Below are 23075 nucleotides of genomic sequence, written 5' to 3'. Positions count from 1 at the left end.
CCATTCTAAAAGTAGGTCTCATTTTTAATTCCCGCTCACTCCCCCGGTAAATGGACCCTCACGTGGAAGATGCTGTGGGGTTGAGGGAAGTGGCTGAACATCGTGTACATTTTCTATATCAACACTGCCACCCACCATATAAGGGGTTTCCTTTTTGTCACGGCAAACCCGCGATGCTGTTCACAAATAACAGTTTGGTATCAATAGTGCAAACGTTTTGCCAAACCAATCAAACGCACAGCTGGGACTTCCTCTCATGTGTTTCAACCAATCGGTGAGCGACCTCACATGGGAAGGGCGGGCTCCTGTTTCAGGAAGACGGGTCGAAGTGAGGTGGGGATGGGAAATCATCATTTAGTTAGCTCGCTTTTAGCTGGGGTTCAACAGCGAGGTGAAGGGACTACTACCTTAATTCATTAGGTTATTTTTTTGATAGATACAACGATGACCCTCTAACAACAAGAATGGACATAAGTTAACAATGACGGGGGAGAAAAAGAAGAAAAAGCGGCTGAACCGCAGCATTCTTCTTGCAAAGAAAATTATAATAAAAGATGGAGGCAGTGTGAGTTAAATATTTATTTATCTTCGTTAGCTTGCATGTGAGCTAAATCGTCTCGTTGGATTGAAGTTAGCTAGTCGTGTGTTTTCCACAATATTAGCCAGTGTTGCTCCATTTCCTAATGGTTTTCTGCCTCGGTTTGCTCCGGCAGATACCGTCAACGTTCACCGTTAGCTGGCTGCTAGCTGGCTAACACTGCTAGCTAAAAATGAGCTTCGGTTAACGTTAGCGGCCTAAGCGTTTACACGTCAGCTCAGCACAGGTAGCCTTCACTTTAGCTAGCTCGTTAATGGTAGCTATGTTTATACAGTTTTGTCTGTGCCATAGAGTAATTCAGTTTCCACAGTCACCACATAACGTACCATATATAATATTTGTTAAAACTAGACCTAGCGTTGCCTTATTTGTTGTGTACTTCTAGCTAAAATGGTGTTGACAGTACATCGTTTTTGTGGAAACATTAGCTTCTTAGCATATGTGTTCATTTGAAACTTTGTACACCCGTTTCCAACATATAGCCGTTGACGTGAACGTTACCTTTCTTACACATTATTAGCCAAATGTAACGCAGGGCTAACCGAGTTCCTTTTAATAGATAACCGAACTGATCCTGGACTTGTAAAGCATGTCATCTAACGTTAGGTTGGGTAGTAGAAAAGCCATCCTTAGCCTAACTGTAAAAGTGAGCAATCCTGGCAGAAAAACATCAAAACAACACGGGCTTAGCTATAGCCATCATCAGCTAATGAATTCTTTTCTACCTATTCAGAGCAGGCTGCCTGTCTAGAAGATGATGTTGATGTTTTGTTCCACATCAGCCAGGGCCTGTGATTGACACATTTGTACATTTTGCCTTGACTGAGGAAATTACTATTATGGCTGTTATTGTAGATGAGAAAGTCATGATTGTGTTAGCCTGATGACTAAGAGTTGGGTCCAGTGAAATATGTTTTGAATGCAGAAGGAGGCTATCAGTGCTAGTTGTGCAATGAGTGGGGCATCCATCTCAAACCTGTTGAACTGAAATGCTTGAATTCCATCAAGTGAAACATATGAGTTGACATACACACACACACACACACACACACACACACAATCTGACAAATAATGTTAAAACGATCCCAAAGGTGTTATTTAGGCACAGCAAGGCCTATAGATGTCTTAAACACCTGTCATCATGATGTGGCCTGTTGTCACCAGGCATCTGTTTCACAAAAGTGTTTTGATTTTAACCCTCCTATTATTTTTGGGGTCAGTTTGACTACATCCAGTGTTTAGCATCTCTAAATACATGATTGACAAGTGGATAAACATAAAATTAACATACTGATATGTTTTCAGTGTCCTGTGCACATTTTGTACACATCAGTGTTTCTTTGGGGTCACTTGGATAACACCGAGGATCTATATCATGCTCTGTATTATCTTCAAAAAGCTTCCCTCTGCTTTAGAGCCCTCACCAAACATAACTACACCTGTAGTACTGTGAGAACCACTGAAAGTAAATGTGACATTTGAGAGGGAACTACATGATTCCCACAAGAGGGGGTGATGATAATGCTAATCATTTTCTGCAGGGTTAAATTACTTGATAAAAATGATAGTAAATTTGAAGGTAACAGGAGGATTAAACGCACAACCAACACAATCCAACCACTGAATCTGCGAGCTTCAGATGTTTGTTCCGTTACTAGCCCAGTATGACCAAGTGCAGTCTAAATTCATAAACAGGAATCATGTTAGTGACAAGGAAGTTGCGACACCTAAACACAAGAGTTTGTTCCTTTTTTTTTTTTTTTCAGCGCAGCAGGTGGTGACATCATTGATTTATAATGGAACAAAACGACATGGTGTTGTTTCATCAGATTTGCCATTTGTGCCCCCAGTGGTAATGTGCCCTCCTTGGCTGTCATATCCAGGCCTGTAGTCTGTTTCCTGTGATGCTCTGATCTAAGCCACACAGGGAAATAACAAACCACATGAGCTAGTAACTAGCTGCTAGTGTCTTCATTGAGTCAGCCCTGGCCTACTTCACTGTCCCCACCATTTTAACACCTCTTCCTGTTTCCTGCCAAGGACTCTGCTCAGCATCGCCGCTCACTCCATCACACTTTCTCCTCACCTTATAGACACTTGTATGGATTTTTATTGTGCCGCAGTGAAGTGACTTCCTCTCTCGGGAGCAGGTTATGTGAGCGATTTAAAGGAAGTCTATTTGTGTTTTGTCATTACACAGATATAAGCTTGCATTTGGAGCGACCCAGTAAACCTAATTAAATTAGCTTGCATGTTAGGTTGAGACATTTGTTTCCAGGCTGCAGGTTTCAAAATGAGATCAGTTTCGTTTTTACTTAAACACCAAAAGGAAAACTGTTTCTCTTTCACTCACACACCTAGAACATACTGAGCCCTTTCTGAACAGTTAAACCTCTGTATCTCTCAGTGAATTGATCTCATTTCTCTTGGCCTCATATTGTTTTGATTCTCTGTCATGTTTACTCATGAATGAGTAAACATAAATGAGAACTTTAATAAAAATGGATCACAGCAAATTGGATTGTTGTCTTGTTTTAACTCAAGATGCAGTACTTCATTGCCAAGTCAGCAGTTTAGGTTGTAGTTTGCCTCAGTACAGCGCAAGATAAAATTAAAAATAAAAACAAAAACCCACTGAAGCTTCACTATGTGCAGCTACATCAAGTTTGAATTGCTATCGATGCTTCATTCAAAAGTCTGGCGTAAAAGGAAAAAAACACCTCTCTCAGTCTTCTTACCCCCCAAGATTCACTGTTTGTGCTCTGTGTGGTTTACAGGGAGCTTTACCAGGTGGTCAGGTGGTGCAGACTCCTGCTATAATTAGGTGGATGTTGTCTTCAAATTGATCCCAGTTTACTGTCTCCATCAGATTGTCTGCAGGGCCTGAACTCTTGTTTATGTGTTGCCATTAGCAGGCACTTAACTGTATGTGGCGAGAACTCTTTATAGCTTCTCAGCTAACCATTTTCTCTCTCTCTCTGTCTCTTTCTGTTTCTTTTCCCCCGCCTGCTGTCTTCCTCCAGCCTCAGGGAATCGGTGAGCCCAGTGTTTACCATGCTGTTGTGGTCATCTTCCTTGAGTTCTTTGCATGGGGTCTCCTCACCACCCCGATGCTCACGGTAAGCTCATTAGCTCACAGTCCCACATTTCCTCCCATGCTCACACATAGATACTCACACACACACACACACACACACACACACACACACACATATACTCACACACAGTCTTACTTGTGATAGGAGGAAGAGTATTCACCTACTCTTCTTTCTATCCTCAAGCCTCAGCAGAGTGTGACACTTCCCATTGACTGGAATCACACAAGGCCCACCACCCTCTGAATAATTGAATCCGTAATCAAATGAGCAAGGGCCTGGGTGACGCACTTTTGTGTGTGTGTGTGTGTGTGTGTGTGTGTGTGTGTGTGTGTGTGTGTGTGTGTGTGTGTGTGTGTGTGTGTGTGTGCGTGTGCACGCGTGTTGGCAGATGCTTTGCCTGCCACTAATGGACTGAGAAATATGAAAAGGGCATCAAATGGCATATTGTCTGAGCACCCGCTCTTTGTTGAAAGGCTTATCAGGGGGTCAATGGTTTGTGTTGTTGGCCACGCACAGATGTAGGCCAGGCAAACCACGCCACACACACACACACACACACACACACACACACACACACACACACACACACACACACACACACACACCTCAGTGCACAGTGGCTGTTGTTTGGCGCAACTTGTGTATATGCTACAGACAAGTGCATGGGCATCATTTTGAGGGCATTCATTCTACTACCAGGTATGTTTTAGGAAAATTTTGCCACTAGAAAATCATCAGTCAATATTTAAAAAAAAAAAAAAAAACACACAGATTGATTGAATCTACAAAACAGAGCTGTTTTGTAAGCAAAGTGATGAGGGATGAGTCATAACAATAAAGCACTTCACCTCATGCCAGCTATCATTTTGGATGAGTAGTTAATATTTTTGGCTGTTCATATCTCACTTTGGAATATAGCTCTATGCCGTGTTTTTCTCTAGCACGTGTTTTCCTTACAAACATAAATTTGGGCAGAAACTCTTATCTCAAGCAAATGATGAGCAAACATCTGTAAGCCACATGATGTTGACTGGACAGGGCTTATGCAATGCACGCTTTGCAGTAGTCTCTTGTTTGAAGTGGTGGTTGTACATGCAATGGTTTAGCATTAATTACTCCGGGTTTGTTGCCCCTAAGATCCCTGGGCACCGGCAGGATTTGCATTTTGGGCTAATCAGAGGGTGCCAGAGGACGAGAGGGACTGCTTCACTGCTCCCAATGAGCACGCCGCTTCATTAGTATCCAGCAGCAACGGCCCTCACCAGTACTGTTCCTGCTGCTGCTGCATTCACATTCTGTATGCTGGGTAACTGACTCTCGGAGGAAGCTGCGCCATTAGCTCTCCTCATGTAGCCCCGGCCAATAATCGGATCCTGTTGTTCAGTCCCAGTCAAGCTTGGTGTGGCCCAAATTGAGCAACGGCTTCGTGTTCTTGCACCGGTGTCAGTGACACCTCTGCTCTGTGCCTACTGCTCACCAGTACCATAGACTTTGAACTGAACATTGTATGATTACCACCCCACCCCCGACCAATTCTTCTGAACGGTGTGTCGACATGCTTCTATAGTCTGTGATGGCAGGCGGGAGATATCACAGCCTAACAACTATTCCCACACATATCCTCTTTGTAATTACCACTAGGAAGTGAATGTTTTTTACAGTCAGCAGTACTGTAGGCATCATACAAATTAAAATATGATATCTAACACTATCCTAAAGGCAGGTTTCAGCCAAGGGATGATTGAACTTTGGATGTAGGGACGGCTCATTTTAATGTGGGTGTTATTGTGTGGAGAGGACATTGTTTTAATTGCTTAAACTGAATTAGTAACTGAATTATAGTAACTGGAGATCATGTGATGGCCCTGCATGTGTAGTGAACAGCAGCACTCCCAGCAACATGCAGGCTCGCTATGTTAGGCTCTATAGTAAAGTAGGTAATGATGATGGCAAAAAAACTATTAAAACATGAACCAGGATGAAAACAGCCAAAATTATTATTTTAAAGAAAACTTTTCTTTTATGTAAAATTAAATTGCAGGATTTTGTCAACATTATGTGCGGCAAATTATACCAAGATGCAAGTGCAACATTTGACACATTCAGAGCAGAAATTTAGTTGCTTTTTAAGAAGGGTTGTTTTGTTATTTTTACATGAAACAAAAACACATCATAGACCAAAGCATGAACCCAGCCTACACAGCATTATTCTTGGATTTCAGAAATGTATGAATGAACATAAGTCTCATTCAGTTAACAAAATGTCAGTTATTAAACAAATAAGCGAATCTACCCAAAATCAAACTGTAGGTTTCCTGGGTTTCAGTATTATTTTTACATAATAAAAGGCTACAATCAAGGCTGAGGCCATGAATATAAAATGCACCACTATCTGAATCTGCAGTAAACTTAAAAACAGGGCTGAAATTAGTGTATATTAATTGTATTTTCACATTCCTCAGAAAGAAGATCGATTTATACATTTTCTCAGCTGTAAGATGAGATTTGTTTGCAGTAGCAGTGTCCCCTGCAGTAGAGAAAAGTCACCTGGTACAGATGTCCGAGGCACAGCTGTTACTTGTGCTCATTACTCTTCCAGCATGTACATGCAGGCTGTTGCCTTGTATGAGGGGATGTTGTCTTCTGTGATCTTGGTAAAAGGCTTGATGCTTTCATCTGATATGAAAGACTGCACCATGTAGAGCTGTTGTCTTCTGGTCAGTTGGTCGATATACTTTTGTCCAAGCTATATTGTTAAGGGTCAGACAAATGCTGGTATTACTTTAATCAGAAGAAAAGTGTGTCCTTTTCGGGGGGGTCGAAGATACATTTGCATACCTGATGTGTTTTTGCATGAGTCTCCCTTTAGAGCCGGATTTGATGTGAGCACATTTTAGATGATGTAATCGCTTTCAAGATGTGATTGATCAAATGCGTCATGATTCATTGAAATAAATGTGGGGCATGCAAAACGCATCATGGAATGCATTGTTTTAGCTTTGTGGTCTCCTTGTGGACCGCAAAAATGTCTCTTAAGTTTGCACTTCATGCAGTGACAGTGTCTGACGACCTGAGCGAGGGGGCAACTTTGAACCCGAGCACAAAGCTTACTTTGAGGATGAAAACAATAATGAATCAAAAGATTCAGATTCAGATTATGATGTGACCGCTGACCTGCTATCCAAGGCTAAGTGGGATCAGAGATATATTGGAGGAGTTTTCTGGATTCAAAGTGGACTGGAAAATGGGAATGGTCACCCACACCATTCAAGTATCACCACAAGCCGGGGGAAATATCAACCAATGTGTCAGTCTAAAAAGGGGTTTGATGGCGTGAATGAGCTATTCTGCTAGGTTTACTGTCAAGACAACAATGTCCTCAACATTTTTCTTTGAGCACGGTAAAGACAGCATTCTTGGCTGCAAAGTTGAAAGCAGTCTAAGGGCCCAGCAACTGTCCACAGTCCAGTTGCTTCCTTTATTGTGTTCACAATTTTATCTGCGTTATTTGAGCTGGCAGGGATTGTGGTGTTGATCCTCTCCAGTTTCAACTCGGTCAGTGCCCCCATCAGTGCATCAGCCAGATGCAACACAGAGCTTTTTATCTCTCACTCAAGTGTAACATGGTGGGCAGTCACAGTCAGGTAACACATTTGCCCTGAAGGTTCACCTGTCTGTTGTGAGAGCTACACAGGGTGTTTGCTAGTTCCTTGACAGTTGTTGATACATGTCTGTTCACAAAGGTCAAGAAGTGCTGAAGTGATGACAAAGAGGGTGTTATAACCTGACTTAAGCACTTGAATCATGAGTAACAGCCATATCCTCCATGTCTAAATGTTCTCATCTCGCTGATCCCTTGTCTCTGGCCTGGACACACACAAACAAGTGGTCTGTCATGTTCAGCATGCTCCCGTTAGCATGTGACACACTTGCTACTTAATGTTTGCATATCGTCATTCTTTTATCCAGCACTGTCTTTTTATCATAGTTTGCACTAAAGCCACAATGCTACCACACAAGAGACTTAAGTGACGTTGGAGGGTCTTCCAGTTTGGTTCTAGTCTGGCCTCTTGACATCGTACACACTGACAGTGTTGCTGTTTTAGTTGCAACTTCACAATTTCACCTACACTTGAAAAGTTCCACTCAATTTTGGGAAAAAGCAGCCATAAGTTTCTTGAACTAAGCTTCACTTTTTATTCCCTATTTTTGGTGTTTTATCTGTCAAATTTTATGTGTAGTGATAAAAACAGAAGTGTGTGATTCACAAGTAATTTCATGAATGCGATATTCCACTTATATTCACAAACTAACCAAACAAATCAAATGGTCCTTACTCACCCTGGACCACAAGGGCAGCGTCAAGGTTAGATTTCTGATAGGAACCATATGGGCGAGTAACCTTGAGTGATATAAGTGATAAAAGATGTAAGTGCCCATTGGTAAATTAGTCGAACTTGGGACGGTGCAGCACCAGCAAGTGCAGTTCTTTAAAACCCGTGTATAACAATGGCCATGTACATAACAGCTCTTAGCATTAGCCTTCAAAAATTGAATAAAACACAGGCAAATGGGAAGTCAAGACTTGAAACCTGCGAAACACACAGCTCCATCTCATTGCTGTTAGTTTATCATACACAGAAATGACGTTGGATATTATCTAAGCGCTGGCTTCCGTCACTTCAGCGTTCCTGGTAGTGCAAAGGCAAATATAAAAAAGTGTTTGAGGTTTCATAGTTCTAAGGAAACGGCCCTGTTGAGTTCTTCTTCTCAAAAAAGTCCCTAGAACTGTTCGTCAGAAAGCACCTCATGATGCCTTGTAGGAGCACAGTGTCTTGCTCAGTGATACTTCAAAAGGCTGTTGCTGGGATTGAACCTGTTACCTTTCATTGACAGGCCAACAGTGTTTCCCTTTCCATGTGGGTGGCCATGCAAAATGAATGTACCACTAAGTAAATTTTGGTTTTTGGATTCATTTTGGTTGCTGTGATGCATGAAGCCGGCTGCTCTTGCCAGCATATTTCTCCTGCAGTTATGATTTAAATGTTGCCAAGTGCTGAAAACATTTTGATGAACAACAAAGACCATAATTCATTGCAGCTGTGGCACAGCACGTCTGTACTCCTTGGAGTTATGGTGCTCTCTATGCCACAATCTGAATGGGGAAACACAGCCTCAATTATCAGATGGAAGTATAACAGGAGGCTAATGTTGCAGTGCTACTAGCATGTATTATATTGAAGCACTTTTGCACCTGGAAAAAATCTGTTACTGTGCTCACTAAATGAAATGTCAGTAACAGGTTATCAGCTAGGCATGAATACTTGCAGTCTTCTTATCTCGTAAGCCTTCACACATTTTTGTCTTTATTTCACCCCTCAGAGTTGAGAGTAACATTGAGTAACAATGAAATGTAAACTAGCCATTTTAGGTCATTGAAATATGGTGCACTGTACATGAACAAAGTGGTCTCATGTGGTTATCTATGTTTGCTCTGTAGGTACTGCACCAGACATTCCCCCACCACACATTCCTGATGAATGGGCTTATTCATGGTGTCAAGGTAAGAGACAGCACTACGCACGAATACAGTCAGGGGGTCAAATTGTGATATCGGTAACATAACAGTTCCAGACAAAATCAAGAATTGTCCCATGAGCATGTTTGCTGTCTGCATGTAAACCTCCTGTTTGTATAGATACCCAGTGTCATGTTTTTTGTTCATGTTTTAATTTGAACCTTTGTATCAATCTGTAATGTATAATTATTCATAATTGATAATTGAGGTTAAATATTTATTTATTTATTTAGAATTTGATTTTATAGCACATTACCAAGTTTTTCATGGATTTATTTATCTGTTACTTTTTACTTTTATCTGTGTCAAGAGACACATCTGCTATGGATCACGTAACGCTACTGTTTATTTGCCCATGGAAGATTTTCAGGATACTGAGTTTTCCTATTTGACAGTTCAGATATTCATTTGTTCTGCTTACATTCATATTGAATTTGAAGATTCAAATAATGATGTTAGGATGAACTATACTGATCACATGCGCTTTTGTTCAGCAATGCCCTGCTTCAGTTACAACAAATTTCATCAGCCCTGAAACTGTAAAAATGATGGTCATCTGCCTGCCAATGTGACTGATAGAATATACAAACTCTGCAGCCACAGCGAAAAATTTATATGCATCTGACTGGTCGCTCACATTAATTTCCTACAACAAATGTCAGCAGAAATGTTGGAATAATGCACAGGCTATAGTAGGGGTTTATATGTAGCCACATACAGAACTTAAATTGTTCTCAGACCTGCCTGCTCATAGGGAGATTGTGCACTCAAACAACAGTGAGTCTACACACGGCTGCTTAACTCAAATTATCCATTTACAGTGCTCAGTTCTGTAAACACAGTTCTTTCTTATTCACTTCTCCTTTTTCTGCCGCTCATTGTCCTCTCTCTGGTTCTTTTTTACATCATCAACCACTCCCTCTCCCGTTTCCTCTCCCAAACCCCCCTTTCTCTCTTTCTCCTTCCCTCCAGGGCCTACTATCATTTCTGAGTGCTCCGCTGATTGGAGCATTGTCAGACGTATGGGGACGCAAGTCTTTCCTGCTGCTAACGGTCTTCTTCACATGCGCACCCATCCCTCTGATGAAGATCAGCCCATGGTGAGTGCAAAACTGACAGTTCTGCTCAGTTTTCATAGTGTCATGTTTAGTCTTGTTCCTGTGTCATAGGGGATGCCTTGCCCAGTGCTGGCTGCTCTCTACAGAACATCAGGTGTTATCTGGTCATGGAAAACCTGGAAAAGCCATTGTGTTTTTCTAGCAGTAACAAATATGGAAAATGATGCACATCCATGAAGATGGGCTCATATCCATTTTTTTTTTCATCTTGGGTGCTGATAGATCTAGGCACTTTGGATATCCCATGAAACATGAATGTGGAGGAATATAATTAAATGTCAAAAAAGAAAAGGATCCATTTTAGTTAGAATGACAGGTGATGGATGGAGGCCTTCAGACAGTATTGTGCCAAACGGTCAGTACAATCAGAGTCATGACTCTCTTGCCTCTCTAGTCTCCACCTTGTGAAACCTGCTTTCCCTATGCTGACAAAGCAATCCCTTCTCTTCTTTCAGGTGGTACTTTGCAGTCATCTCCATGTCTGGTGTCTTTGCTGTCACCTTCTCTGTGATCTTTGCCTATGTGGCAGACATCACGCAGGAGCATGAGAGGAGCACAGCATACGGTTTGGTAAGGAGACAGTTATTTTAAAGTGTTTCATTGTCTTTCGTATCTGTGTAAGAAACACAAAAGCAATGCACGGTCATCAAAAGAAAACATAAAAAGGAGGGACAGAACAGTCAATAATAGCTCATTGCATAAAAGCAAGTCTCATTTTTGCCAGTTTAAACTCTGATCTAAGAGCGCTAGTCGCAAAGGTCCAGTCACCTCTTGCAGGATGTCTGCAGGTCCTTAGTAAGTCTTGTGTTAAATTCACATTCATAAATATTAAACATAGGCGGCATGGTGGTGCAGTGGTTAGCACTGTCGACTCACAGCAAGAGGGTCCTGGGTTCGATTTCCAGCCAGCTGGCCAAGGTCCTTTCTGTGTGGAGTTTGCATGTCCTCCCCATGTCTGCGTGGGTTTCTGCTCGGAGCTCTGGTTTCCTTCCACAGTCCAAAGGTGTCCAAAGGTGAATTGGAGATACTAAATTCCCCCTAGTTGTGAATGTGTGTGTGAATGTGCTTGTTTGTCTGTCTGCCTTGTGATGGACGGGCATCCTGTCCAGGGTGTTTCCCCTGCCTTCCACCCAGTGAGCGCTGGGATAGGCTCCAGCACCCCCCACGACACTTATGAGGATTAGCGGTTTGGAAAATGAATGAATGAAATATTTAACATTAAGTCATTTTTGTACATTTTGTATTCATGGTGTCTTAATTTCAGTGGATATTTTGTTGGAAAGATGCCTAATGTAGATTAACCCAACTCACTTTACTTACTGTCATTCAGAGTGAAATCCAAGAAACTTCTTGTACTTACTTATGACAGGTCCTTTGGGGAAAAGTAATTGTTGGTATTATTACAATAGCACTTTGCTGCAGTATCTATGCATATGCTAAAGGAAACTGTTAAAATAACAGTTTGTAGAATGATATACTTAATAATCTGCTATATTTCTACCTAAAAGTGATGTCTGCACTGGACCAAATATATAGTACTTCCTTTTATGCTCATATGCAATGCTTATTTGAAGAAGAAAAAGATGATTTTTCAAAAAATAAGTGTTAAGTTGAGTTAAAATGTGCCTGAAAAGGGTCTGAAAAAGCATCAAGTTTAACTTTTTGATACCTGTGGACACCCTGTCTTGTTTTCAGTCAAGACTTTGAAAGCCATTCCCCAGGCAAAGCCCTGCCTGAAGACCCCAGGCTGTGATCTGTTTTTTATGGGGTTAAAGAGTCGATAGATAGATAGAGAGATAGAGAGATAGATAGATTTACTTGATTGATCCCAGACTGGGAAATTCTTATGTTACAACAGCATCAATAGAAACATAAAAATAAAATTAAGCAGAATTATATACAATAAAGACTATATATATACAATCAGAACTAACCTAAGAATATAAGATATGAGATGTAAAATATACAGATGGTAATAAATAAATATGAAAAAGTACAGATGGTATGGAACAGAGTTAGCATGAATGATATTTGTAGATACCAGGTCCATCCATGCCTTTAAAAGTGTACTCAACAATCTTTTAAGCGCTAACTGGTGTAGATCCAACAGCTTGTTGTCAAGTGAAAGTTTTACTCAGCCCTGGCTCTTCCCTCCAGGTGTCGGCTACCTTTGCAGCCAGCCTGGTGACCAGCCCAGCCATCGGGGCCTATCTGTCAGTAGCATACGGTGACACCTTGGTTGTGATCCTGGCCACAGCCATCGCCCTGCTGGACATCTGCTTCATCCTGGTTGCCGTACCAGAGTCGCTGCCTGAGAAGATGAGGCCAGCATCATGGGGAGCGCCCATCTCCTGGGAACAGGCCGACCCCTTCGCTGTGAGTACCAACACAATCAGCTCATCTGCTCTTTATCAGTCATTGTGACCCAAGGCTGTGCTCATTTTAATTCTAGCCAAATAACAGCTTATTTCACTGTCTGGTTCCTCCTCTCTGATTGCGGGTGTGTTAATCAGTGAAATTAGCTGCTAAGAGTATCTGCTATGAATGAAATCATGCTTTCTGTTGGTTCACAACGGCACATGCTTGAAAACCTCTGAACTAGATAAAAAATTAAGGTTAAGCCACCGGGCGGAGGCTTTTATCCAAATAGCTTCATGTTAAAATGGGTCCATATCCTTTATATAGAACCATTTTTAGTGGGACACAATCACCCGACTAATGGATCACACTTGATAGATAATGAACTCATGTTGCTGCAAACTATGTCCCCCTTAATGCAAAGATCATTTGATACCACTACAAATAGTTGCTCATTAATGCACTAATTTGTTGAATTACTGACCTCACTGACATAACTGATATGTTTTGTTTCTATATCAAGGTGATTTATTCATTAAGGTTTACATTTTTTGATGATTACTAAGTCAAGACACATTGGTAGCATTCAGTGAGATGACTTGTCTTAGGAGTCATGACAGAGGTTTTGTTGATAGAGCTAATCCCTGTCCCAAACTGAAATGTTCCTTGTTATTCTCTGGGCCAGTCTCTGCGTAAGGTGGGCCAGGACTCCACAGTGCTGCTCATCTGCATCACAGTGTTCCTCTCCTACCTCCCTGAGGCCGGCCAGTACTCCAGCTTCTTCCTCTATCTCAGACAGGTAACACCAGTCCCCCATCTCCCTGCTCACACCTCATTAGATCGGCCACTCCACTGTTTACTGTATTAAAAAAACAAAACAAACAAAAAAAACAGGTTGTCTGGGAAACTGTTTTGCATGTATGTACTCATGCCAAAAAGTGTACTGGTTATTCAAGAATGCATTTCTAAAAGGTGTGTATCAAGGGATGCATCAATTATAAACTCAGCTGAAACAGTGTAGCATGAGTTGCTGTTTTATTATTTTATTTTATTTTGTTTATTATTGGCTAAATGTGCTGAATCAAATTGGTGGCTCGAATCACGGCTTGTAAATTCAATCATTCCAAAAAGAAAAAAAAATGTTCTTAAATTGAATTGCCAACTAATAAATCTTGAATTCAGTTGGATCTCTGTTAACCCAAAGATTGCCACACCTAGTGTGTATTCAAAACCAACGCCAGCAGTCTGCCTGCATCATGCTCCAGGTTTTCATGAAGTGACAAAGTGGTGAAGACCTCCTGCAGAGAGAGGTAGAATCTAGGACATGTTGTTATTAGGTGATGCTATGGATTACCAGAGGGACAAAGCGATTTGGGATGAATTTGTGACAGCTCCACACTCTGCAATCCGTGTTGCTAACGAAAGGCAGAAACTGCTACTGGAAAGCTGTATTTCAGTACAAATGGGAGGGAAAGTTGCCAACCACACACTTTCACCTACGCCTGCAACAAGATCGGATCAGCAGGTTTGCTGAGCAGCATGTTTCAGTGCGTGAATAAGTAGAGCAAATTTATTAGGCCTCTCAGCAAAATCCCAGTCCAGGGAAAAAAAACACAGAAGTAACCAGGAATGGGCAGCTTCAGATGGTTATTATGTAATTTTAACATCTGAAGCGAGCTGGCAGCTTCAGTATGAACCAACGGACTCGTCCTCCTCCTTGTTCAAACTGCTAAGATTGTGGATTGTTAGGTTTGTGTAAACACTGTCAGAAGAACTAGTCAGGCAAGTCTGACACAGCACACAAAGCTTCTCTGCTGCCAGATGTAAGAGAAGGAGTCTGCAGCTTTGGAGCTTTAGCATTTCTCATGACACCTACCTACCACCCTTTGTCCTAGCCCCCCTTTATTTGTGCCAAGATAGCTTTATCATATATCTGTCCTCTTTCATTGTCATAAATTATACACACCTCACACCAGCTGTCCCACTCCTGCTGCCACCTTTATTGAAGGAGATAAAGGGGAACGTGTTTGACCTGGATATGCTAGAGAAAACAAGAGGAAGAAAGCAGAATAGATTTTTTTTTTTTTTTTTTTTTTTGTGCAGTCCAAGGATGCGGTAGTAAACGGCATGCTTTCAGAAAAAGCCACAAATAAACCCTGTTTCCTCTGCTGTGCACTCCAGGTTTTTAGGCATGTGAAAAAACATTTTGCTGAGATATGGGCTTGACTCTGGCTGTGTTTGTTTGTTGGTAAGTTGCTGTGTCCTAACTTGTGTTTTTTTATGCTTTCTCACCCTCAGGTCATAGGCTTCTCATCAGAGACAGTAGCTGCCTTTATTGCGGTGGTGGGGATCCTCTCAATATTAGCTCAGGTACTAGAAAATAACATTTATGTTACAGCAGTGTTGGAAGTGAAACATTAAAACCCCTTGTTGTAACTGTTCATGGATTGTGGTTATTTTTATTAAGGCAACATGAGTCGTGGATGCATTCCTGCATAAACAAACCCTAAGTCAGTCTTCATTTGTTTTACATTAAAAGTGAGATATGTGATGTGAGCTATTCAAGGTGATATTGTACATGAAATGTGTTTTGCATCCCTGAGATCGAGTCATAAAATATGCGAAATGAGAACAAATGAGAGGCATTGTAAGCCTTGATGCAAAGCAGTCCTTCTTAGCTGTTCTAAAATCACTATAAGCCATAACCTTAAGTGGCTCATTACTCGGCAGTAAGACTCCAATGTAATTTTTTTTAAGAATCAGGGTCAATACATTTATTTTTTTAATCAATGATAATTAATGTTATAGGGTCATTTTTATGGCATCTGTCTTCCATAATTTTACATAATTCCACTTGAAACAGGGTGTAGCTGCAGGATATAACACAGGTTCCTCTACCTGTAGTCTTTAGTTGTCACTAATTCTGGATTCTTCAAGATGAATAAATTCCAGCCTCTAGGATGTAACCATGATGTCTTTTGTTGATTGGAGGCTTTTCCTTCTAGGAAAAGAAATTAAATTTCATCATAGTATTTCAAGACAATAAACATTTTGTATACTATATGAGATGGAATTTAATTTTTGAATCAACTGTTATGCAGACAGTTTACATTTTATTTGTATTTTACAACAATTAAATATCACTAGAAGTAAGCAGCAGAACTATCCATGTCATGTTTCTTTTCAATGACTTGCATGATGTGTTTTCCCAGACGGTGGTGCTGGGGATCCTGATGCGCTCCATAGGGAATAAGAACACAATCCTGCTGGGACTCGGCTTCCAGATTCTCCAGCTGGCCTGGTATGGCTTCGGCTCCCAGCCCTGGTCAGTAACTCCTATTGTTTCTAACACACACACACACACACACACACAGTGCTGTTCCCCGACATTCATTCAGCGGTAGAAGCACCACGCTGCTGGAAAATTGCTTCCCCACTGCCAGAAAAAAAAGTGTAAAATAATGAAAATTCATGTTGTCATATGAGTTTATTGCATATTGAAATGAACAACCACAGGGCAGTGACAGTGCCACTACAGTGACACAGCAGGTGTCTGTTGTACCTGTGTAGCGTACATGCACCTCTCCAAAAATGTAACTGCACATAGGACAGCACAAAGCTGCTGCAACTGTAATTGGTCGACTTAGCTGCTTAAACCTAGGACAGTGTTTGTGGTCGATTTCCATGCAGTTAAGACAAAATGGAATCAGCCAAAGAGAAGTATGTTCATTTTTACACCATCCCCAAATTATGAAGATCGCCAGCTGTCACTAAATTCAGTGTGACAAATATCCCAGCACATCCATCTGGATGCCACCAGTGTGTAACAACAGTGGAACTCCCATAATTTTCTGACTGTCTAAACAGGATTGCTTCATTTTTTTAAAAATCTGTGCCTTGCAAGCTCAGAATTACAATAAACTCGACACTGCCATCTAGTGTTTCAATCGACCAGCTAACTCAATAACTATAAATACTTTCCCCATTGTCGACCAATATGACAGCACTCCAGCACTTTTTAACTGGCATGGCTTCAGCTTAAATCAATCTATATCCTCAGTTTCTCACTATGATTCCGTTATTATCCACATTTAGTGCAGTGCCCTGATAAACCACCAGAGGGAGAAACAACCTTATTTACAGTATCATCAACAGCCATGTCCTTACACTTGCTCTTTATAGACCCATAGCATGCATGCATGTTCTATTCTTGGCATTGATCACTGCCTAGCTCTCAAGCTGTGTACACATCCTACGGTTCGTTGGCTTAAAAGCCCTGTCAGTGATTGTAGTATAGAGAACATTTTTTTACCTTGTGGATTTTATTATATATGTTAAATGGTTGCACATGTTCTGTAGCATCAATCACCCTGATGTCTTAATATTTATAAAAACTCTCAAAGGAAGCCAAAAAGAAAGGCTCTTTTATCCCTTTACCTATCAATTTCTTTAAGAACGTATACTAACAAGTCCAGTATTTGAATGCTTTAATGAATAGTTGACAAATGTGCTCTCTCTGCAGGATGATGTGGGCAGCTGGAGCTGTAGCAGCCATGTCCAGCATCACCTTCCCTGCCATCAGCGCCATCGTGTCCCGCAACGCAGACCCCGACCAGCAGGGTGAGTTTCCCAACCACATGAATTCCACCTGTCTGCAACAATACAGTACTCCTTCATACAGACATGGAAATTCTTAATAAGTATAACTTCATTTTAATATAAAAGGTTCTTTTATATTAAAATGAATTTTGATCATATTTAGATTAATTTTTCAGGCCTAGCAAATTGTGTATCCAGCCATGGCTCAGGTGGATGCATCTGTCTGATACCATGAAGCAGAGATGCAGTTGACTCTTTACTATGAAATATGTTTGTACCAGTAGAAAACAACCGATACATGTATTGATAAATCTGTTTAAATGCTTTTGACCAACCATATGTGAGGGGTCATTGTCTAAACTGCCACAGGAAAAGATATCCATGTTAAATGGGGACATGTCTGATATGGGACATGTCCACAGTCACATTATATCATATGCTGTGCAGTGTATCTAAGATCCTGTTGTTCCTGTGTCATGTGTGTAAGTGTGTTACTTTGTAAGCCCTTAGCGTGTGCTTGCATCAATACCAGCAAAGCAATTTTCTGTGTTTGTATTGTGCTCAACAATAAGGTGAGTCTCATTCTTACTGGCCTGATATTTTCCTCACTGTTTTGTGTTTATGTGTCTCCCTCCAGGTGTGGTCCAGGGGATGATTACAGGGATTCGGGGCCTGTGTAACGGTTTGGGCCCGGCACTTTACGGGTTTGTCTTCTACTTGTTCCACGTGGAGCTGACTGACACAGACGGCTCTGAGAAAGGTGCCAAACTCAACATGGTCAACCCCACTGACGAGGTGAGCATCAGGAAAGGGGGGAAATAAACTTAAGTTGTTAGCACAACGCAGATACATGCATATACGGTATTTGAAGCCAATAATATTGTCCGTTTTGAATTTGGAAAATATTAGTCCTTGAAAGTCTTTGTCCTCTCTCTCCTCTGTTCCCTCCAGAGTGCCATCATCCCAGGTCCTCCCTTCCTGTTTGGAGCATGCTCAGTGTTGCTGTCCCTGCTGGTGGCCCTGTTCATCCCAGAACACACGGGGCCCGGCATGAGGCCCGGCGCCTACAAGAAGCACAGCAACGGAGCGCAGAGTCATTCCCACAGCCCCCAGGGGAGCGGGGCCGAGGGCAAGGAGCCGCTGCTGGAGGACAGCAGTGTATAACCCCAGCTCAGGGGGGAGGACACGCTCGCTCCGCCTCAACCCCCCACCCCCAGCACATGGACAGATACACACGTTTTACCACATGTACACACTCACACCTCAAGAGTGCCAGGAAGAGGTGTTTGTTTGTGTGTGTGTGTGTGTGTGTGTGTGTGTGTGTGTGTGTGTGTGTGTGTGTGTGTGTGTGTGTGTGCGTGCGTGTGTGTGTGTGTGCGTGTGTGTGTGTGTGTGTGTGTGTGTGTGTGTGTGTGTGTGTCCACAGCACAAAAGTGGGCTGTTCCTCCCTAGCAGCTCTTTTTTTTTTTTTTTTTTTTTTTTTTTTTTTTTTTTTTTTTTTGGTAAGCAGGGTAGCGTGAGGACTTTCTATGGACCCTGCAGGGACAGTGTGTTGAGTATTTTTGGGGCTGCTGTGGAGAGGGGTGTGTGTGTGTTTGGGGAGTGACTTTCTGGCTGAGCTGGACTCTAACCCTTGGTTCCTGTAAAGCAACAGCAGGGTGGAATACAGCAGCTTGCCCCCCCCCTGTGCAAAAAAACAAAAAAGAAGCCCTGCAAGCACACACACAAAGTGATTTGGTTGAGAGTGTGAGTGGGTTGTATCTTAATTGTTACTAAATCCCTGTGTGGTTCTTCTTACTCCTCTGTAGCCAGTTCAGTGGCGATTTTGTCCTTTTTGTCCAACGAGAGTGTAACAAACAGTCGAGCACTTGTCTAATGGTCATTCACGAGCTAACTTCTGTTTCTGATGCTTTTCGTTGTGACTCGAGGCTCGGCTTCAGCATCCAAGAAGGGAAACACAGGTCTTCCTCTGTCGGTTCAACAGGGGAACGCAGCCACTGTAAACCCAGGAGACAAGTCTAATCTAGATTGGGATGGGTTAGCCAGTGCAGGTATAAAAATAACCTTTTTTATTGGAGGGACTTTGGTCTACTTGAACAATTCTAAAGACCACACTTTTGTTGAATATCCCACTTCCCACAGAGAGAAGTGCGCAAGAGAGACCACTTTATTAGCCGCGACCGTTTTCAATGTTTACTTGCCATTCTTCTAGATTAGCAGTACTGTTTGGGTTGTATATTTCCCTCTGTTCTGACTGAAGGCTAGTTGTGCTTCAAGTTTTTAATTCAGAAAAACAAATGTTGCCTTGAAGTGACTTAAGATATATATATACATATATATATATATATATAGATAGATACATACATATATGTATATGTATATATATATAAATATAAATTACGTAACCTGTATGAAGACCAAGGTCTGAGAAGGCTCTGTAATCTTCTGCTATCGCTCCCATCGGAGCTGTGTGATACACATTTTATTCCCCTTCACCTCATATGTTCTGGTTTTCCTGCCTTTTTTGTTTTGTTTTGTTTTTTTTTTCTTCCTTAAAATATATATCACCACCAGGGTTGAAACAAAGGCTTACAGAACCATAGATGCGATTTTTCCAGCCTCTGGAACACTTGGAGTTGCACTGACAGTGTTCATAAGGTGTCTTTGGAATAATATCCTTAGGTTCAGTAGAGTATCACTTGTGCTGCTGCAGTAGAAAGTGAAAAGGTTAAATGTGATGTGGTATGACAGAGGACCTTAAGAGTATAAATGGTTAAGAAAACAATCCCTTGACATTAAATCTTCCATACATAATGGTTATTAACGGGCACTGGGCATTTCTGACATGATCTCCAACAAAGATGGCAGAAAATTTTTCACATACTGTTGTAATTTTCAGCAATTGATTTTTTTTTTTTTTTTTAATGGCTCAAGTGCATTGAAATAACCAAATCACAACCTGATATGGATTAGCTAACAATGCATTCAACATTTATCTCAACTGAAATGTACTTTTCATTCATATTTTGTGCCAAAATTATTAGTATTCTTTTGGTTTTCTTTTTTGTACTTCTGTGTGTATGTGTGTGTGTTTATGTGGTTTGTGCGTACATGCTTGAGTGATTTGGATATTTGTTTTCTCTTGTCTTAATTTCTTTGGCTGAAGATTTAAGTTTATATGCTATCGTTTTGTTTTGGTTTTTTTTGTTTGTTTGTTTGTTTTATAGCTTTTTAAAACTTGGATCTGGTCATTTTTAGGAATCTTGTCAATGTTGTGGCTCAGTGGCAAATCATCGAATGTCTCAGAATTCAGTCTCAGTCTTCATTTAACAAGCATTTCACCTTGGTTACAAACATTTGAGAAGTGTATTTCCATTTTATCAAGAGGACATGACAAAAAGTTTGAATGTTCCAAGCTAAGCTGTACATGTTGATATACATACCAAGCAAACCCACTGTACCATACCCTGAAATCTTTTGACTATGCCTGCCATTGCATTTTATCAGAGAGAGGGTGTTCCTAGACAAAAGGCCATCAATATTGATTTGTTCTCTCACTTTCTTTGTTTGATTTAGCATGTAAAGGACCAACACGTTGGTAAACCCATGATTACAGACCCTGCATCGATTGGTAAGATTCTGCACCAGCCCCATGTGCACTCGTACAGTTCCCAAACAGATGACTGTAAAATGTACAAAATCACCTGTACGTACAGCAAATGTATATATGTATTGCTCAAGGAGACGGCCACTTCCTGGTCTATTTGGTTGTATGGTGCAATTATATATTTCTCAAGACTTACCCGCTAGCCACTCCTGTTTTTAGTTACAATGTGGTTTGTGGCCTGAGCCCCTCTCTGTGTGCCTAAAATTAGCCAAGAAATGAATATGGCAACATGAGTAAGTGGTGGTTATTATGTAAATATGGGACACTAATGACAAACTATTTATTAAAGGTTTATTGTACAATGAGATGTTTGAACTTGCTTCTGTGGGTGGAGGGGTGGGCACTATATTTTCCTTTTTTCTGTTTTTTATTTGTGCCAAGGCTGATTTATTTGGTTTATCAGGGTGTGTCTCAACAAGTAAACATCTATAAAGTGAATCAGGGTAATGTTGATGTTTTGTGTGTTCATAAATGGAAATCCTTGTTTTTAAATGCCTATAAATCCTGTTAGGTCACTTAGCAACTTGTGCTCCAGCAGGTTTTCATTAATAATTCATAATAGCAGACTTTTAGCTAATTTGGATATGTAGTCAGCAGGTGAGTTTAGTAATCTTGAGTTCCACAGCAGCACTAATGCGTTCCTTCAGCTATATCCTCAAATATTCTTCGGTGTACAGCCCTAAGCTCATTTCCTTGCACCGGTCTGATCCCTTTTTATTAAAGCCACATGGAGGCAGTAGTAAAGTGCAGTAGAAATCCATCAGTTTCGCCGGCCCGAACAAGTGTTTACCACTTTACAGCGTTCAAAGCTGATGACACACTACACTCTTTTTAGCTTTATCTGTTAATTTTGAAACTTTAAAACTCAGTATTTATACAAGTTTCCTTTGCAAAAGTAATTATATTAAGAAACTGCATTTTTCACATGCCTGTGGGTAAGAATAGAAACCGCTGTGGAATCTACTTGGCAAGTTGTAACATGAAAACATTAAAATATTTAGAATTGTAGTAACTTACCAACAATGTATTTAATTGATTAAAGCCATGAAAACTTGTATGACCTCATCCAATAACAGATGGAGGTTCTGTTTACCATCTGTCAAGTTCCACTTAATTAATTAAATGAACAGTATAATGATTATGTTAATGAGGATGGACTCCGGAAATTAATTTTAAACTTGATCATGTTGGACTCTGGCTTCTATTTTTATATCATTGGTGAAAGGCAGAACTTTGAAAAAAAAAAAACTGTCATTGCAATTTACACATTGGCTAACACGTTCCTATGTGAGATAATAGCATTGTCACACAATTGCCACTCTTGCACTTAATTGATTAGTGTGCTTTGACCATTTCTCTATTATGAGAGTCATGCTTAAGTGTCTGCCTCACTGGATGGGGTGGGGGGAGTGTCTGCTGGAATATGATGATGCAGGCGAAAGTCTCCAAGTGGAGCAGGTGAAGTGTCATGTGGTCTTAACCAGGAATGGAAGAGATAGTTATAAGGCTCTTAGCTCTAATCCATGTCTATTGTTTACTAATGAGCCTTCTAACAGCATGCGCTCTGCCATATGGGTTTGGTTATGATTGACTCATCAGCAAAATGGGGTCTCTTATTAAGCACAACATAATCACATGCAACATGCGAGGCAGCTAGGGTATCAAGGCTTTGGTTAGCCTTCTCTGGAAAGAATGGCGAGCATGCAAAAGATGGCCATCTGTGACCATTATATCTGTGTGATTTTATTTTTCTCTAAACACTTCCAGACACATGGCTGCATCAATAGTTTTTCCCATTTAAAATACTCATGATATTAGAAGGGAATGCTTCACCTTAAGGCTCTCAGTGCTCATAGGTGCACATCAAATCAACAAAGAGCAGTTCCCAGCTTTCCAGGAATAACAGGCACTGGGCCCTATCAGGATTAAGCTGCTTCCACTTCCAAGCTGTAAGTGTGAAGTGAGGGCAAGAGCAGCGTCATTTTCCCGTCCTTTATTTGTCTGCGCTCATGTCAGGGATGAAAGGGGTCATGTGACTCTCCGGGGACCGACTGGAGTG

At 41.1% G+C, this 23075-nt stretch overlaps 1 protein-coding gene across 1 annotated transcript; it reads left to right on the top strand.

Moving 5' to 3' along the window:
• Positions 1–338: 338 nt before the first annotated feature.
• Positions 339–21321, top strand: mfsd14a2 (major facilitator superfamily domain containing 14A2). The gene is made up of 12 exons (XM_030073891.1): positions 339–565; positions 3622–3717; positions 9197–9259; positions 10247–10374; positions 10848–10962; positions 12550–12768; positions 13436–13549; positions 15049–15120; positions 15963–16075; positions 17273–17370; positions 17987–18144; positions 18301–21321. The coding sequence occupies exons 1-12, from the start codon at positions 482–484 to the stop codon at positions 18511–18513; spliced, it is 1473 nt and encodes a 490-aa protein (XP_029929751.1). The 5' UTR covers positions 339–481; the 3' UTR covers positions 18514–21321.
• The last annotated feature ends 1754 nt before the right edge of the window (positions 21322–23075 follow it).

This window comes from Myripristis murdjan, chromosome 17 (assembly GCF_902150065.1).
Source record: "Myripristis murdjan chromosome 17, fMyrMur1.1, whole genome shotgun sequence".
NCBI classification, from domain to species: Eukaryota; Metazoa; Chordata; class Actinopteri; order Holocentriformes; family Holocentridae; genus Myripristis; species Myripristis murdjan.
Note: the sequence above shows the minus strand (reverse complement) of the source record. Positions and strands in the feature narration are given on the sequence as shown.

What these genes read in the sequence shown, in the direction of transcription:
- mfsd14a2 (XM_030073891.1), top strand. Translation starts at nt 482, where the DNA reads ATGACGGGGGAGAAAAAGAAGAAAAAGCGGCTGAACCGCAGCATTCTT. An exon ending in TCTTCCTCTATCTCAGACAG is followed by an intron (nt 13,550 to 15,048) that starts GTAACACCAGTC and finishes TCTCACCCTCAG; the next exon opens with GTCATAGGCTTCTCATCAGA. An exon ending in TCCTCTCAATATTAGCTCAG is followed by an intron (nt 15,121 to 15,962) that starts GTACTAGAAAAT and finishes GTGTTTTCCCAG; the next exon opens with ACGGTGGTGCTGGGGATCCT.